The sequence below is a fragment of the Vulpes lagopus genome, chromosome 3, assembly GCF_018345385.1.
Source record: "Vulpes lagopus strain Blue_001 chromosome 3, ASM1834538v1, whole genome shotgun sequence".
NCBI lineage: Eukaryota > Metazoa > Chordata > Mammalia > Carnivora > Canidae > Vulpes > Vulpes lagopus.
In genome coordinates, this window is record NC_054826.1 from 46358690 (window position 1) to 46375540 (window position 16851).

Sequence of the window (16851 nt, forward strand, 5' to 3'; positions counted from 1 at the left end):
GAGCCAGGCTTTCAAATCTCTGACCGCACTTTCTGAATGGCAAATGGCCCACGCACATGCCCACTATCTGACACACTTTGAGCCCACAGACTCCAGGATGCTTGTGCAGGGGCCACAGCAAGATAGTTGGTGCCAAGTTCACCCAACCCTGTCCCATGGAGAGGAGGTTAAGGACAGTCTAAGACATGAGGATGTGAGGTTCTGCACCAGAAGTGGTTAGCTGACTCATGACCTTCACTCAGCAACCCAAGACTTTGTTAACAAACAATATTTCTGTGTGCAGCTTGTCTCCATGCTCTTGAGCAGACCGCCGAGTTCTAGGTCTAAAGGCCTCTCAAATCCAAATCTTTCCTCCACCACCAATGCCACTAATCCAGATTTGGCCATGACTATCTCTCACTGCTGCTGCAGCTGCAGCTGCTAACAAGACACACTGTCTCCTTTCTTGTCCCTTTTGAATTCTTCATATTGTAGCCCATGTGGTCTTATAAAGTAGAACTTTCCTGGTGAGTAGAACATCAATGGCCCCACAATGGCCAAAGATAAAGGCCCAGCTGCTCACCATGGCCTTCACTGTGCCCAATATGAGGGCCTGCCTCTTTCCCCTATACTCCTTACCTCCCACTCTTGTGCTAACTTGATGGAACTGCTCTGTTAGTTACCGAATGTTCCTTTTTTTCCTTTGCATTCCATTCCAAATGGCATTTGCATGACATTCCCTCTGTATAGAATATACTCCTCTTACCCTTCTTGACAAAATCTCCTCATACACTCCTCTTTCTCCTTCATGTCTTGGCCTCAGAGGCACATCTTGACCCATGTTCCACTCAGGTAACTTGGGACTTCTCTGCTCTCTTCAGCCTGAACCTACCTCATGTACTCATCATACTGTCATGAGAACATTCTTTCTAGCACTACAGAAGAATATCTTCATCACTTCTGCATCTACAGGAAATACTGGCATATAGGATGACCTCAGTGAACACATGCTGAAGAAATGGAATATTTCTGATATCTGTTTTACTTACATACTAAGCATCATTATTTTTCTTAACATGCAAGTGTTACCATTATCATCCTTATGACATGATTAGGATAGGACGTAAGAGAAGACAGAGAATTGTTTTTGAATACTTGGACCAAATGGAATGAATTGGAGGGAGGATATATTCATTCTCTTCAGAGGATGTATATGTTGGTGATAATTACAATGAACATTTCTAGGGTACTTACTGTGTGGCACTTTGATCTGTGAGGTTGACAAAAATTATGATCCCCTTTCAGAAAGGAAAGAGTGATCAGAGGGTTTAAGCCTCTTGTCCAGCATCACATGCCAGATAAGGAGGAAGATAGAGTCCAAATCCAAGTTTATAGAGTTCAAAGGCACCATTTTAAGCCTTTCACTCTACATAACTGGGACATTGATTTTTTGAGATAAAACTTGAGAAATATTAAGAAAGTAAATGCGTGTGTATGTGTTAGGGGGAGATCAGCTTAAGAAAAAGAACAAACATTATACAAGAGACCTGAAATTTCAGTTGGTAAATGAGACATGGCATCATTAGCTTGGGGTAGCTTAGTTGCTGCATGATCTGGTCCTGTAGAGGGTGCTCTTGTGGGTGGGGAGGTTTTGTTTTATTTTTTTTTATTTTTATTTTTGGAAGCTTTGTTTTAATAAGGATATTGGTAATTGTATATGAAGGAGTACATGGCCTAAAATATTTATGCAAAAAAAATGGATTAGTGTCCCAACTTCCAAAGAACCCATAGCAGGTATACACAGAAGTTAGTTACTGAGGTAGACTTCATACAATTGGGTCTAGTTCTTGAATGACATGAAAAGTTTGAATAGGTGGAGAAGAAGGGTTAGGGGTTGGTAAGAAGGAAAGGCATTTCTTGCCTTATCTTTGTCTTACGGTCTGTGAAATCCCTCATTCCTCAAGTTCATCTTTCTTCAGTGATCTCATTGTTCTTTGTCCATTTTTTCAATTAAAGCATTACCATATCATTAGAGAATTTCCTCTTCACCTATCTATGTTCCACAGTAGACCAAGATTCTAGAGGAAAGGGACTGTATCCCTTTTTCTTTGGGGTTCCTGTCCATAGGCTGAGGGTTAGGCAGGTGGCAGGCATTTTACTCAAGCTATGGGAGTAAATGAATGGAAAGAACAAACTAATTGAAAGTACAGATTGATGTCTAGCTTTAAAAGAATTCTGATTTAAAAAAATAAGACAGAAGATTTGTTACATATCAAACTTTCATATAAAACTTTTCTGTGTAAAATTCCCAAATATTTACTAGTCCTGTATGGTAGGATTCTTTCAGACAGATCAAAGTTTCAGAACTGGGGCATTAAAGAAGAGCTGGTTTCATTCTCTAAATCTTTCTTCTATTCCATGATGAACCACAGAGATGGGAATTGAGTGGAACTATGAGGTTCCTAAATTTGTTAAAACGGCTACTGCATCCTTCCTGGTCTGCCTAGTCAAGCAGACCTCTGCTATGAGGACAGAATGCTCCTGGGTAATAAGCACACCCTTGCTGCTGCTGCCGTGACAGTCTTGCATATGGCACTGGGACATGTGCTTTATGATTTTTCAGGGGGGTCAAGCTGAAGCCCTGGAGAAGCTGGCGCCTATGGTGAAGCCTCCACTGGCAAGGAGCATAGGAAATGTGCTGCTGCTGGCAGCACCCAGCAGGGAGGGAGAAGCAAAGACCGAGTTTGGGAATTGTAAGATGAGTACTTAGGAAATGTATGACTGGTACATCATCATCCTAATGAAATTACTTCCAAATATCCTAATGCCTTTTAGCTTCTATAAGTGGAGCTGGACAGATCTGATTTTGAAAAAAGTTATTTACCTTTAATAAAAGGTAAGACTTCACTTTTATCTCCTGTACCATGATCTGGCACTGGGAGAGAGGCCAGCCTTTTCTTGTCTTTGGGGAACTCTGGAAATTTTAGAACTTTAGAACATCTGCCATTTGGGTATTGACTGAGCACTTCTATGCCCAACATTGCTTTTTAAGGGCAGTGGGGTTGGGGCACAAAGCCTACAGTTTGAAAGGCTTTTGCTAGCCAGGACCTGCTACTCCTTTTTTTTTTTAAGGAGCAAGGAGGCCTTATCCCAGGGCTAGGAGGTCTCTTCACGTCACATCTCTGCTCCTTGGTGCCCTTATCTGTGGAATGGGGCTAATAATAGTTATTACCTGTCAATCCCATGGTGAGAATTGAATAAAGAAGTGTGTGTAAAGCTTGTAGCACAGGGTTTACCGCCTAGCAGGTCTTTGGTAAATAAGAGCCATTATTATTCTCTTTCAGTGCTGGAGTCTTCTCTTGCTTTGATGCAAGTATTGTGAATCAGATGACAAACTATTTTGTGGCCCGGGCTTTGGATCTTTCCTGGATTTGGGAATTATTTTTAAGCTATTGCTATAGCTGGGCTGTGAATAAAGCCCCCTTGAGAGGAAACTGGCCGCCATATGTCTGCTGCAAAGGCTTGAGTCCCAAACTAGAAGGAAAAATCCCATAAAAGAGGGTCTTTCTCTGGGCATATCGTTGAGGAACTGGACCTTCCCTGTGAGAAACCCTGTTGGCACAACCTCCAATACAGCAGGCTTCCCCTACAGGAGTTCAGTCCATGCTTTTCTGTCTGAAGTGTCTAAAGACACTCAAAGAAATTAATTCAATAAAATGACCCTTCAAGATCAGAACCCCTTTTTCTAGATTTATGCTATATTCATAAAATGATGCATCTGTGCAGTCATTAAATATTGATGATTTTTTATTAACATGAGGAAATTCTAGGTCTTAAATATAGAGAGTCAGGGGACCCTAACAACAATAAGAAAGTCATCAGGGACCCTAAAGGCCAGGGAAGGGAAGATTATCAGAGGCCCTGGATCTCCCAGAGGTCAGGCCTGGAGGCCTACTCTGAAGCTAAAATTATGTTAGTATCTTCTGTCTAAGCGACACATGATTTGTACATTTCTGTAGCTTCACTTTTTCTAAAATGATTTTGCTTTCCTTTTATAATCAGGAAAAAAACCACTCAAACACTATTTCTTTAAAAATAGGAATTAATGAGATAGTCAAACTTAGTGAAGCATTTTCATGTATATAATTTTACTTTTCTTCTAACCAGCTTGTGAAGCCAGAAAGGCAGATGGTTTCATTTTAAAGACAGATGTGGGGGATGGAGGTGAAAGTACTTTTTCAAAATTGTGCATAAAATCAGGAGCAGAAGTCAGGGCTCCTGGCTTTGTTCTGGTCTCTCTACCATGGACTGTTTTTTCTCTTAACATTTTCATCTTCATATTTTCTCCCAGTTCATTTGACAAACATATATGAAGCATTTACAGCATCTCGGGCAATGTGATAAACACCTAGAAGGAGGTAGAGATGCAGACAATTTCTGTCCCCCAGGACTTTGTTCCCTGGTGGAGATATGCATGAGAGATTGACAAAAGAAATGTCAAGATAATATAAGCAGCAGCCTGTTTAAAGCCCCATGAGTACTCGGAGGATGGAGTGACTAATCTCATAGCAGGGGCGGGGGATGATCAGAAAAAGTTACAGAGAGGAGGTGACATTTAAATTGCAACTCACTGTCTGCCATAGGAGTTAAGAGCCCAAGCTCCCAAGTTTGGCAGACCTGAACAACTCCAGCCTTCACCACCTTACACTTTTGGCTTGGACACATTACTTATATCCTTCCAAGCCTCAATTATTCTCCTGGAAAATGGGGCAATTGTAAGCTACCTTGAAATAAATCAGTTAATGGAAGCAAAGCATTATTTAATAACAGCCCATTTAAACTTCAAGAAGCTAGAGGCTTTATTATCATAATTAGTATAATATGGCTAATACTCATTTATTTTCCCCCAAATGAAAATTATTTCCCATGATAGATAGGTATCGGAACAATGTCCCAGATAGAGGGAACAGCAGTGCTAAGTCACTGATACGTGATAAATAGCCTGTGACTTTTTTGGAAGGTGGCAAGGAGGCGGGCATAGAGGGAAGTAGAGTAGTAGGAAGTTAGGCAACACATACTAGTTTGGAGTCAGATTGTAAGGAATCTTGTTTGCTGTGGGAGGAATGTTAGGCACTAGGATGGTGGTGGGGTTCTATTAGAGATTTGGAAGGCAGGAAACAGTCAGATATGTGTCTAAGAGAGATCCCCAGGCAGCTGGGAAGGGGCTGGATCTGAGGGAGCTGGAAAATATAAGAGAAAGTAGCCCTTGAAAGCCAGTGCAGTGCAGGGTTCTATGTGGAACAGACAAAGGCTCATCATGGCGAAATCATTTGTTTCAGTTAAACAACACCTCCTGCACTTAAGACTTCATAAGGTAAGGAAAATAGTTCCTACTCTCAGGACACAACATATAGTGGGGAAAAAGAACAAATCAGTTAAAGGGAGAACTAGAAATAGCTATAACTTAAGACAAATAATTATCACAAGAGAATAACAAGGACAGCATTAAGAGGGTCAAAAGGAAGGGGTGAAGGATGGCATCCAGGTGCATGAATCAAAAAAGGCTGTGTGCTTATTATCAGAACCCATCTCTCCTCACTGGACCATAATAAGCTCTATGATACAAGGACTGCATCTATGATTTTCTTGACTAGCACAGAGAAGGTAATCAATAATGGTTGGAAAAAAGTGATTATGGACTGGGTTTCATCTGGGAAGTTTCCCTGGCTCTGGGGATGCATGGTCCTGGAGAGAAGGGAGGGATCTCTTCCAGGAAATCCAGTCTGGTGAGTGGTGAGTTCATTGCATGACATTGAATTTGCTCCCTTTGATCCCTGACTACAGAAAGCATATTGTTTTTCATCTTGAAACAAACCAGCAAACAAAAAACAATGACAACAGCATATGACTTCCCCTCTTCTCCATCACCCATATGGAATTTCTGCATGTGGGATTAGATTCAGTCAAGGTTTGGGGTACTTTGTATAAGAACTAAGTGAACCACTCTGCATTTCAACAATTAAAATGACTCAGCCCATTTGGCTCAGGAGAAAAAAGGCTTTTCTGTCAGCATAACCAGAGTATCACAATATCACATGTGCTACCTGGGAAACCAAATCCAAGCACCAATGAGAGGTCATTGTGTTTAGCTGATAATTTTTTAAAAATGCATATTAAGATTTTGCAAGGAGAAAAAAATACTGGTTTCATTTGAGTGAAATTAAATAAATATAGTTCTGGATTCTGAGAATTGATGAGGCCGTTCATGTTAATAAATCTTTTATTTACTTTGGAAGAAATAATCCTTTGGTGTGATGTTTATTGTCTTTTCATTTTAGTTGTGGTTTATGCCAAGGCAAAATAACCCTGCCCAATGCTTCTTCACTTAGACCCTGTCTTCTTTAAATTGCATTTTGTATAAAATGGACTAGGTCACATGTAATAAATTTTGGCATTTTAATGGAAACATTACATAGAAAAGAGTTAACAGTCTGCTTTAATTTCAGAGGTAATTTTCTTTTCATACAGTGAGGCAGTGTCTTGGTAAAATGTGCAAAATGCATTGGGATTTAATTATGATGACAATTTGTTCTGAAACAAAGTTAAGCTGGACTGTCAATATTCAGAATAAAGGTGTTAGGAGGTTGGCAGTGGGGGTAGGATGATAGTGGCTTGATGTTTCTGGGTCCTGTGTGCCACATAGACCATAGTAGAATGCAAGCCCTGGGCACATTACTTACTAGTCAGTAGAAGAATGGATGTTCTTGGGGGGAAGACGGAACCGGTACACTCCAGTGGGACCATCCACATATGAGAATAGGAAGGGAGAAAAACTGGGAATCATTTCTGAGTGTGTGTGTGTCTGTCCACTGGATCCAAACCATTCATTAATTTATTCCTGCAACAGATATTTTAATTCCATTGTGCTAAGTGCTAGAGATACAAAAGTAAGCAAAAATAAGCAGGATTCCTACCTTAAGAAGATTATAGACTACGAGAGAGAAATACAGTCATCAAAAATGACACAAATATATGTATAAGGTCAACTGTGTCAAAAAATTTTATAGAGCGGTGCCTGGTGCCAGATGATTGTGCAAGAATGGTATTTTATGTGATCTAGGGAAGTGGTGGTAGTAGTCTTGGAAAACCTTACCTGGGAAGCCCCAACAGAGTTGGAAACTGGGCAGGGAGGATGGCATATTTCAGGCAGAAGGAAAAGTTTGCAGAGACCTTTAAGGATGAGTTAACATAATGGGTTCAAGGAAGCCAAAGTGACTCAATGTGACTGTAGAGCAGACAAGGAAAGTGCCTAAGATGGGCATTTCCATGGGAGAGGCAGGTGCACCCTTCATAGTGACAGACCTGGTCTTTTTTTATAAATTTATCAGGAAGCCAAAGTGTGATAGGGGTCAGATCTAAATTTTTCAGTTATTACCTTTGCTGCAATGTGGAGAATGTGCTGGAAGGGAGTGCATGTTGGTGGATCAGTAGGGACACATTTGTGGAGGCCAACTAAGAGAAGGGGTTTGGAACAGGATGACAGTATTGGAGGAAAAGGATGCTTATCTTGGCACCTGGCTTAGTCTGGCAGTGAGAAAACCAAGCTCTAGGTTTGCTCTTCATGGACTCCCTCCTACAGGGCCCACGAAGAGTACTGTAGGAGGCAGGCTGAAATAATATATTTGGGAAACACTGGGAGTAGGGGTGATGGATGTGACCAATAAGAATTCAAGCTGTAAATCAAGTTGAGATGAAACCAAAAGGGCTTATGAGCATTAAGCTTCTCAAACATGGTTTACACCAAACAAACAGTATTGGTTGGGTATGGATTTGTCCCACAGCTCTTTTTATTGTAAGCCACACTTTATGACCATGATGATCATAAAACATCTATGTTTCTTGGGGCTTAAAAAAATATGTTTTTGGCATACAGCAAGTTGCCTTGAGTAGCTTGAAATGAAAGCCTTTTTGGTCAAAGGCCATTTGAAACCTTTGCTCAGCTAATGAGGAAGTTGAACCTGCCAGTTAGAATGGGTCTCAAGTTTAGTGTCAGTGGTTCCTGGAACTGCCCTGGGTTATGGTGTCCAGTAGACTTCCCATATTATCCCACCACTACATTGCTCCAGCACTGACTTCCCTGAGCTATTGCCGTGAGCCTTGGACAACTCATCTAGCCTTACTTGACTGCCTCATACTTAAAATGGCAGGTCTCCAACTCTTGCAGTGTCTTCTACCTCAAGGATATTTGATTCCACACAACAAGGATCTTTAATTTCTCAGAGTCCTATGCTGTGCTTGATATGCCTGCATATTATTCTTCTGGATCACTGAGGACTTTGTCAGTGAACATCCACTGTCCTGTTTTTTTATCTTAATAAGGGCAGGAAGAGTTTATTCCTCATCAATACCATTTGTTGCACTGAGAAAATCTTAAGCTTGTTTCTGAAAACCCACTGCAGCCCCATGAAGGCATCTTGCATCTTTTCTCCCAATTTACTTCAATCAGCAAATGAATGCATATAAAGTTAATGAGCATCTGTTGTGTGTTCCACATTGTGCTCAGGACTTTCACTTAAGTGTTAGAAACCCTTGTAAGGCAAAGGTTATGTTCAGTATTATATATTTAAAAAAAAGGAGTCCAAGGCTCACAGAGGTTAACTTTCCCAAAGTCACCTAAGAAAAAGAAGATGGCAGAAGAGTATCAAACCCAAGACTTCTGATTTTATGCCCAAGACTCCTCTTGCCTTAAATTGGTAAACAAGCTGGCTTTACATGGCTCATGGACAATGAAGGGAAAAAAATGGAATCACATGACAGAAAAGTTGTTTTCTTTTCAATTCTCTCTCAAACATCCTGATTAGTCAAGTAGAAAATGTGTTTGATGTGAAAGTCGCTTTAGCATGTATTGAATATTTGCTAATCTCCCTTTTTAACAAAGAGAGCTGGTCTCAGACTTTACACCTCCAACACTCAAAAACTTAGCAAGAATTTGATAACATTATTTTGATTTCATCTTCTAATTTTGGAACATCATATTGGTTTCCTTTTGATAGTGATATAAAGCTTCCTTTTAAGGAAGAAAGTTACAGGAAAAAAATTTTAAATGTTGAATAAATTATTTTGTATGGGCACAATAATGATAAAAATCATGAAAGTGTATCCATCTGAATGATGCTAGGAACTATTCGATTGATTTCAACAGCCTCCTTTGCTCCCAGGACACATGGGCTTCAGGTGATCATCAAGGCACTATATTCTAAATATGTTCTTTGTTGATTTGTTTTCCTGGGAAACATACAGAAGTGAATATAATGAAAATTATCTCTGTCACTAGGACCATTGAGTCATCCTTTTTAAGTTTAAATTTTATAACCGAAATCAACCCAAGCTAGTAATGGAGTCTTAAAGCCTAGGAAAAATATGTAAGTTTATTGCAAAAGATAATATCCCATTTAAAACAGTTTAGAAATTTACAAAACCTTACATTGGTACATAGTCTTTAAGAAGGTGCTCTATAGATGAACTGGTATGAAGTTCCAAGTATAGTGAGTACCTATTTTTTTGACTACAGAGAAAGCAGCTACATAAACTCCTACAAATGAAGTTGATGTTTTGGTCTTTTTCCCTTCAATTTTATAAAAGTAATTTTTTCTAAATGAATATCTCTCCATAAAACCATATAACCTCAGGTACATTATTTCTGTAGAATATCATGGTAGATGTTACGTAATATTTGACAAAGAAGTGATTTCACATGGTCGATGAGTTATAGAGGTTTGGCATATGGATCTGTGTGTTGTTCAAAATATAGAGATAACCATTTTTGTTTAGCAGGAAGTTGTTTACTGAATCCATTTCCCTCCTAACTATTTAAAATTTTCAATATTCAGAAAAGACCCCCTTCCTGGTTTCAGGTTGGTGGCCTGAGCAATGCTGTGTTGTGCTTTGGTATAGAATTATTATAGCCTCATTTGTTGTTGTCGTTCTAAAAAATGTCAACATTTTCCAACTCCAATTTCATTTAATTCAGTTGAAGATTTATCTTAGGCCCCCCAACTCAATGTAAATGTATGACAAGATGAGCTTCATTATCCAAGGGTTGGATTATCCTTTTTGTGTGAGTTACCTCAGACACCTCTTCATCATTGCAGGCTGACTCTGGCAAGTGATCCAGCTCAGCTCTGGGTCATCCTGCTCATTTTGATGTTGGAATATGCACAGAGATTATAAAGTAGGTAGAGTAGGGATTTATATTTCCATTCAAGAGTGGACAAACAGGTCCTGAAAATTTAAGCAATTTGCCAAAGGTTAGTGTAATAGACTGTTGTGTTACTTGGGTATCTTAATTCCAGGAACAGGATTATTTTCTAACATGCTACCCAAGAATATAAATTGATTTGAAAATTAGTGTAAGCAAAGCAAATTAAGATAGAAGCTCTACTATGAGATAAAATTATATAAGAGATCCCAAATGATTTTGTCTTATTGGATTATCCTCTGTGCTGTTCTTTTCCACTGTTGGGGCCAACTGAGAGTTGATTGTGTGGATACAGAAAGATCTGTGGCTTTTAGCCAGTGGTAGCATATCTTATTGAAATGTGACTTCTTAAGTATGACAAGTGTATTTATCTTAATTCCAACTTAGTGTTATGTATTCTGGTCTCATTTTGTGGGTTTAAACATTACACTAGAAACAGAATGAGAACATCTTGAATGACATTCCAAGACTTAAATAGTGCAAGCTGAGACTCTCTGCCAAATTTCCCTCTCGTTCCCACTGAAATAGCTTTGTGCACTGCAGCAGGGTGACAGGGAAAGGTGAAGCTGTCGGAGTGGTTTGTTCAGTTAGTCTCAATTTGCAGTGGGGTACATACATCCCACGTGCACTCTGCAGACTCTAACTCAGACACCTGATCTTCAGCAAAGGGGATTATGAAATGCCTTTTTCACTGAATGCTTATTGAGCTTTAGGATCCCTTTTCTAAGCAGCATCAATGCAACCACAGGCTGGTAGAGAATTTAATGCAAAGGATAGGAGCCTTTCCAACCTGCCCCTTATCGCCAAGAGTATGTAGCAATTAATTATTTTACTTTAGTAGTTTTTTCAGCCATGCAAGTTTGACTGGACCCACATGTATGAGGGTCTTCTCAAAAAGAATGAGTCAGACTTCAAAAGAATTCAGACTTTGGGAAGGAAAGGTCTTTAATACTAAAATGTAAAAAATATATCCTCATCCCCAGTCTTGCTGCTTCTTCAGTCAGGTGACCGTCACCTGGTCATCAGAAAGGGAGACTGTGAAGATTAATATACTTTGGAACTTATCTACAAGGCTGTTGCTGAGATGAATGACCAAGAACCAGTGTTGTCTTTTACCTTAGTTTTATATTACTAGTAAGATGAAATGGACAGACAAGCTGCTGGATCTCATCTCTTAAATATTGCAGGGACATTAACTGTAGAATCTTAAACTTCAAGCCCAATCTTAAAGTTCAAGCCCAAACAGGAGAACATGATGGTTTAAGGCAGGCCCTACTGCAGCAGTTACAACTGTAGGGTAGCCATACCAACAAGTTCCTTATACTCTGCTATAACCTTTTACTCTGCCACAGACTATAAAGCTCACACAGCATGAGATGACACATCCTTGATTTGGGATCTAAATGAAAATGACCCAACCCACTAGGTAATTTCACATTTTTATGCCTTACTTCTGTTGTGTTTATGTATGACAATATCTTGGAAAACTGCCAGTTTATGTATCTAATTTTTCCTGGGGTGTCTGCTTATAATGCTCCTCTATCTTCCTGTTATGCACAACATTGTTTTCTTTTGGGATGATGAACCCAGGATGAGAAGGAAGTGTTTAGTATCATGGAGGTGTTGGAAAATGTGATGAGGTTTTGCTCATGGTGGGAACTTAGACTTTCAAACAAGGTTGTGGCCTGGTCATGTATGACAGGGAACTAGGCAAGTGGTCACTCTAGGTTCCATGAAGTCCTCAGCAAGCAGTATCATTCATTCGGGTGAGATTAGTTGTCAGGTGTCCAGCAGCAGCTAAACTAGCCCCGAGTCTTTCCCATTCTGCAGGTTGAATGGCTAACCACCTGGGGCCTGTGCTAAGAAGTAGAGAAGGCCTGAGGGCAGTGATTTCCCCACCATGGGGAGGTATCTGGGGAGGGCAAAGGGAATAGACCCAACAAGCTCAGATCCACCAGAAGCATTTCTTCTTCACTTTCTTGGTTTTCCTCCTTAAGTCCTGTTTCTCAGGGACTGGGGGTTCTGCTGGGGACTTTGGTGGGGGAGATGCCTCCTCCACTGGTTCCGCTTCCTCCAGACTCTGTAGAACTTCATGGAACCTGCCTTCCTGCTGCCGAAAATCATATTCTACACTGAAAAACATAGAGGAGAAGGAAGGAAAGTAAATTCAAATCATCACATATTGATTTAGCATCACCAAGAGTCCAACTGACATGGAAGGGCATAGGCTTTGAGATCAAGTCCCAGATGCTTAAGTACCTACTGACCTTGGGAAGATTCTGCCAGCCCTCTCAACCTCCAGTTCCTCAAGGACTGAATTGGCACCTGAAATGCCTTCCTTTTAGGGGTGTTCTTAAGTCTAACTGAGATGTATAATATGGCAGCCTGATAGTAGGTGTTCAGTAAATATTGCTTCAATCTCTCTCACACATTTATTTAATGCTATTAAATTGTTCATTCTTTTTATGCATTTTACACAAAAACTGTCTCATTATAGAAGATTTAAATAATGCAGAGGCATATACGATAAAACTGACAACTCAATTTCCTCATCAATAAAATGGACACAAGAGCAGCAACTATCTCAAAGGCTTTCTTTGAAATTAATATGTATTTTAATTAAGTGAGAGAACACAAAGGAAGTTCTTAGAGCAGTACCTGGCATGTAGTAAGCCTTCCACATGTGGTAGCTCGTGTTAGTGTTATTATTATCATCATTACCATTATTACCACTAATACATTATGACTTTATCTTTTCCTTCTCAATTTAACAATGTGTCTCATAGAGCTTTCCCTATACACTTACCTCATAGTATTCCTCCATGTAGACATACTTAAATTCTTTCCTTTGATGGGCATTTCCTAATCTCCATTTTTTCTTTGCTATTTTATTTGTGTGTTTTGGAGTCATTAATGTACAGACTCCATTGTATTATCTGTACACAGATCTTTGGGGTAAACATGATGCATCTGGGGACTGAGGGTTCCCAGAATCTGAAAGAGTCAGAGGACAGGGAGTACAGAAGCTCTGGCTTTGTTCATAGTAGGTGCTCACAATGGGTACTCACACTTCCCATGCCCTTGAGGGCTTGAGAATCAGGCCTGCAGGTGTGTCAGAGTTTGTCAGCTTGCCTCATAACTCTGGCTCAGTTTTCCCAGAAACTGGACAGCAGGGCCAAAAAGAATTAATCCTACAGATGCCCCTGAAGGCTATGCATCAGCTCTCTCTGCCCTCAATTGTCCACTTTCCTCCCTAGGAGATTTACTTACAGGGGAGTTTCCACTGCCGAGATGATTATAAGAAGGCTCTTAAGCTCTCAGCTGTGTTTTCACCTGGTTTCATTCTAGAGGCCTCAGATGGCCCAAGATGAGTAACCAGTGTAGGAGTGTAGAAAGTGAAGGAAATGCAAAGTCACAGAAACAGTGCATTCTCCTTGCTTAGCAAGGAGGGAAATGAAATGTTTCATATGGAAGACAAAAGATCCCACTTGGGTTTATGATGTAGCATGACAGTCCAAGGCCTTTCTACCCAGCAAGGCATGAAAAGGAGCTATTATTAAAGGGACACTTGTCCTTATCTACTACCCTCATGTCAACTCTCAGAGACCCAGGATCAGAGTAAGTGTTGCTGGAAAGGCAAATCATGATTGTCGCACATGCCTAATATAACCCTCAAATGCACATTCCAAGATGGAAGAAGCTAAAGAGTCAGAAGATCCTGATGGCATATTTTGAAGCCAATCTGATGGGGTATTAGTGCTTAGGGAGCATTTGGAAGATGTTTCTCATAATTTTGTTTCTGCATTTTTGATAAGCTTTACCCAGATTTTCTTCTCCTTGGTGTCATCCTTTCTTTGTCCATTCCTCCCTGTACTATTCCATAGGGACATACTCCTGGCTGGGTGATCTATATAATGGCTGTGTTTTTCAAAACAAAACTCCATGACTAATTAACTGTGAGATCTTGGGGAAGTCATTTCTCATATTTTAAGCCACAGTGTCCTCATCTGCAAAATGAGCATGGTACCTACTCATAGGATTTCAGTGAAATTTAAAGGATTTGCATGTACAACACTCAGCTTAGAGCAAGGCACCAAGTATACAGCCAGTCATTCAACAAATATTTATTGAGTATCACCCATGTGCCAGGCCCTGTGCTAGGTGCTAGGGAAGGAATGATAGACAGACATATAGACATTATTTCTGGCTTCCTGGAACTGGTAGTCTAGTGGCTCTGTGTCTTCAGTAAATACTAGTCAACATCAAAAGCAATTAGGGACATTTTAGCCAAAGGCCAGGATTTGCCAGCTCAGTGAACAAAGGCTTCAACAGACTCAAACAATGAGGCTTTCACTTCCAGGATGCACTATCCAGCTCTGCACTCCTCTGTCTCTGGGCCTAGGGTGAATTTTTGTCTGCACTCCCTGCACCTCACTCTCTGCAGTGAATACTTAAGGAGGTGGATTCAGAGGCTGGGGAAGAATTGTTTCCAACAATCTCTGCATTGCTTCAAGGAAAGCATTAAAGCAGTAAGTTGCAAACTTTGATTCTTACCCCCATTAGCACTAGTTCACAGATAGGGGACACCCACATTCATAGTTTCTGCTACCTCCTGAAATATTCATAGCCTTCCCCCCAAGGCAAAAAGATAACCTTCATCCTAGAGCACCAGATAGAGCCCAATAAAGTGGGTACCTCCTGCTCATTCTCAGAATTTCTTGTGCTTTCTGGTACAGGATATTCCACCCATCTATTCAGTCAGCCAGACTATTATCCATCCATCCACTAACAATTGCCTTAAAAAATGCTTTGCATTTATCTCAACTACCCCTACCTTCCAACTGTTTATGCATACACCTCTACCAAATTATATGAACATAACATAAACAGGCCTCCTTCTTCTTCTTATATGTAACTTTTCTCTGACTTCACAATTCAAACAAATGACAACAACAACAAACCACTTGAGTTTGTTAAGACTCAGAACAGTGTCCCAAAACCAATTAGAAAAATAATGCTCTGGAAGATTCCAGAATGTGTATAGAACTGGCATGCCTGGAGAGAGAAGAGCCAGGAGACAGAATGTTAACTCTGTCTCATCATCACAATTTAAAGTTCAGCCCAATATAGAGAATAGAACAGAGGCTCTCAAGTGGAACACTCCTGGGTTTGAACTGAGGCTATACTACTTACTGGCTGGGTGACCTTGGGCAAGTTGCTACTCTCTGAGACTCAGTTGAAAATGGGGATTATAAAGCTACCTTGCTAGGTAGTTGTGCAGATGGGACACAATAAAAGGCGAAATGTCCTCACATAGGATATGGTCTCGGCCCACTCTACTCTTCACTAAGTGTTTTGCCTTCCTATCTTAGGGACCGACTGCCTTACTTTCTCACTCATACCTTTAGCTTTTTGGTAATTGTACACCTTGTCAGGAACATCACTCTTCACTCCTACCCTCTATATACATTCTGGGAAGAATATACTCTTTATGTTTCTATGGAAACACCACAGGTTTCCATTATAATCATTAGAGCTTAGGGAGCTCCCCACCCTCCTCCTGTAACTGTCCCCATGAGTCTTGGCAATTTAAAGAGGATTGAAAGTGACTTTCTTTTCAAGTCCAGGCAAATAGCAGAGTATAGGGAAGCATGTACACTTTGGAAAGAAATTGATTAATGGTTTTTAGGCCAAAACAATTTATTAACATAAAGGAAAACTGCCACTTTTCTTCTTATTCATCCATTTGACAAACTACTGTTTAGTTTGGAGAGGAGGAGAGGGAGTATATCTTGTTTTGGTAGCAGCTGCCTTATAAATAGGCTGGGGCAGTGCCCTTTCTCATCTGTTTTCATTTTGAGGCTGAGTAGAGAAGAGGAGATACCCCTCAACTCACTGCTTAACTAATTCAGCAACCTCTTGAAAGGGGAATAAGGTGCTTACAAGTAAACCCTTAGCAGAGGGTCCTTTGTAGATTCTGGGGAATGACTGTTTGCCTTGGGCTTGGTATCAAGGTAGAACACCAGTAACTTTTGCAACCTAACCACCACTTCTTTTCTAACTCTTAATCTCCCTACCCTGACACCCTTAGCATCTTCTGCCATTCATATTCCATAGGAAGGAGAGAAATATTGAGTGCTGAGCTTGAGCAGACCTCTGGCTCACAGTTTGGGGAAAATGGTCAAGAAATTGTTACAATATGGGATTTAGGCCTGGAACCACTGAGATAGTCCGGAGCACTGAAGGTCTGTGAGATTAGTCCACTGAAGATGCAAGGAATACCTACCACCTGATTCAGGGGTACCCTGTATGGTATGGCACCATACCATACAAGATACCTGTGTATGGCACCACATTGCACTTAGAAAATGAGCTCTGTATAAAGCAAAAATGGAAGAGAGCTTTCCAGTTTTCTTCCTGAGGGCCCCTTACTAATCTGACAGATCAGATCAATGCTTAAGCCATCATGCTGAAAAGTAGAAGGGTGTTTTTCTAAGTAACTGGAAGGAGCAAGAAGCCTAAGTCACAGCTTTTCTGGAAGAAGAAATAGTGAGAAGCAAAAAGTAGATAAATGCATAAGTATATAAGAAAGCAACAGAGCCAGGCTCTAGATG

At 40.4% G+C, this 16851-nt stretch overlaps 2 protein-coding genes across 3 annotated transcripts in view; one reads left to right on the top strand and one right to left on the bottom strand.

The window, feature by feature from the left end:
- The window catches only part of DOCK2 (dedicator of cytokinesis 2), a 398532-nt gene that overhangs the window by 179580 nt on the left and 202101 nt on the right, over positions 1-16851 (top strand). The window lies entirely within an intron of this gene.
- INSYN2B (inhibitory synaptic factor family member 2B) overlaps positions 1-16851 on the bottom strand; it is a 132796-nt gene that overhangs the window by 7228 nt on the left and 108717 nt on the right. The window contains exon 4 of one of the 2 annotated variants that reach the window (XM_041750397.1): positions 9241-12369. The exons of the other annotated variant lie outside the window; for it this stretch is intronic. Coding sequence (XP_041606331.1) covers positions 12183-12369 — 187 coding nt within the window. The 3' untranslated portion in view covers positions 9241-12182. Of the gene's footprint in view, positions 1-9240; positions 12370-16851 lie in introns of those variants that run through there. 2 annotated transcript variants of the gene reach the window in all.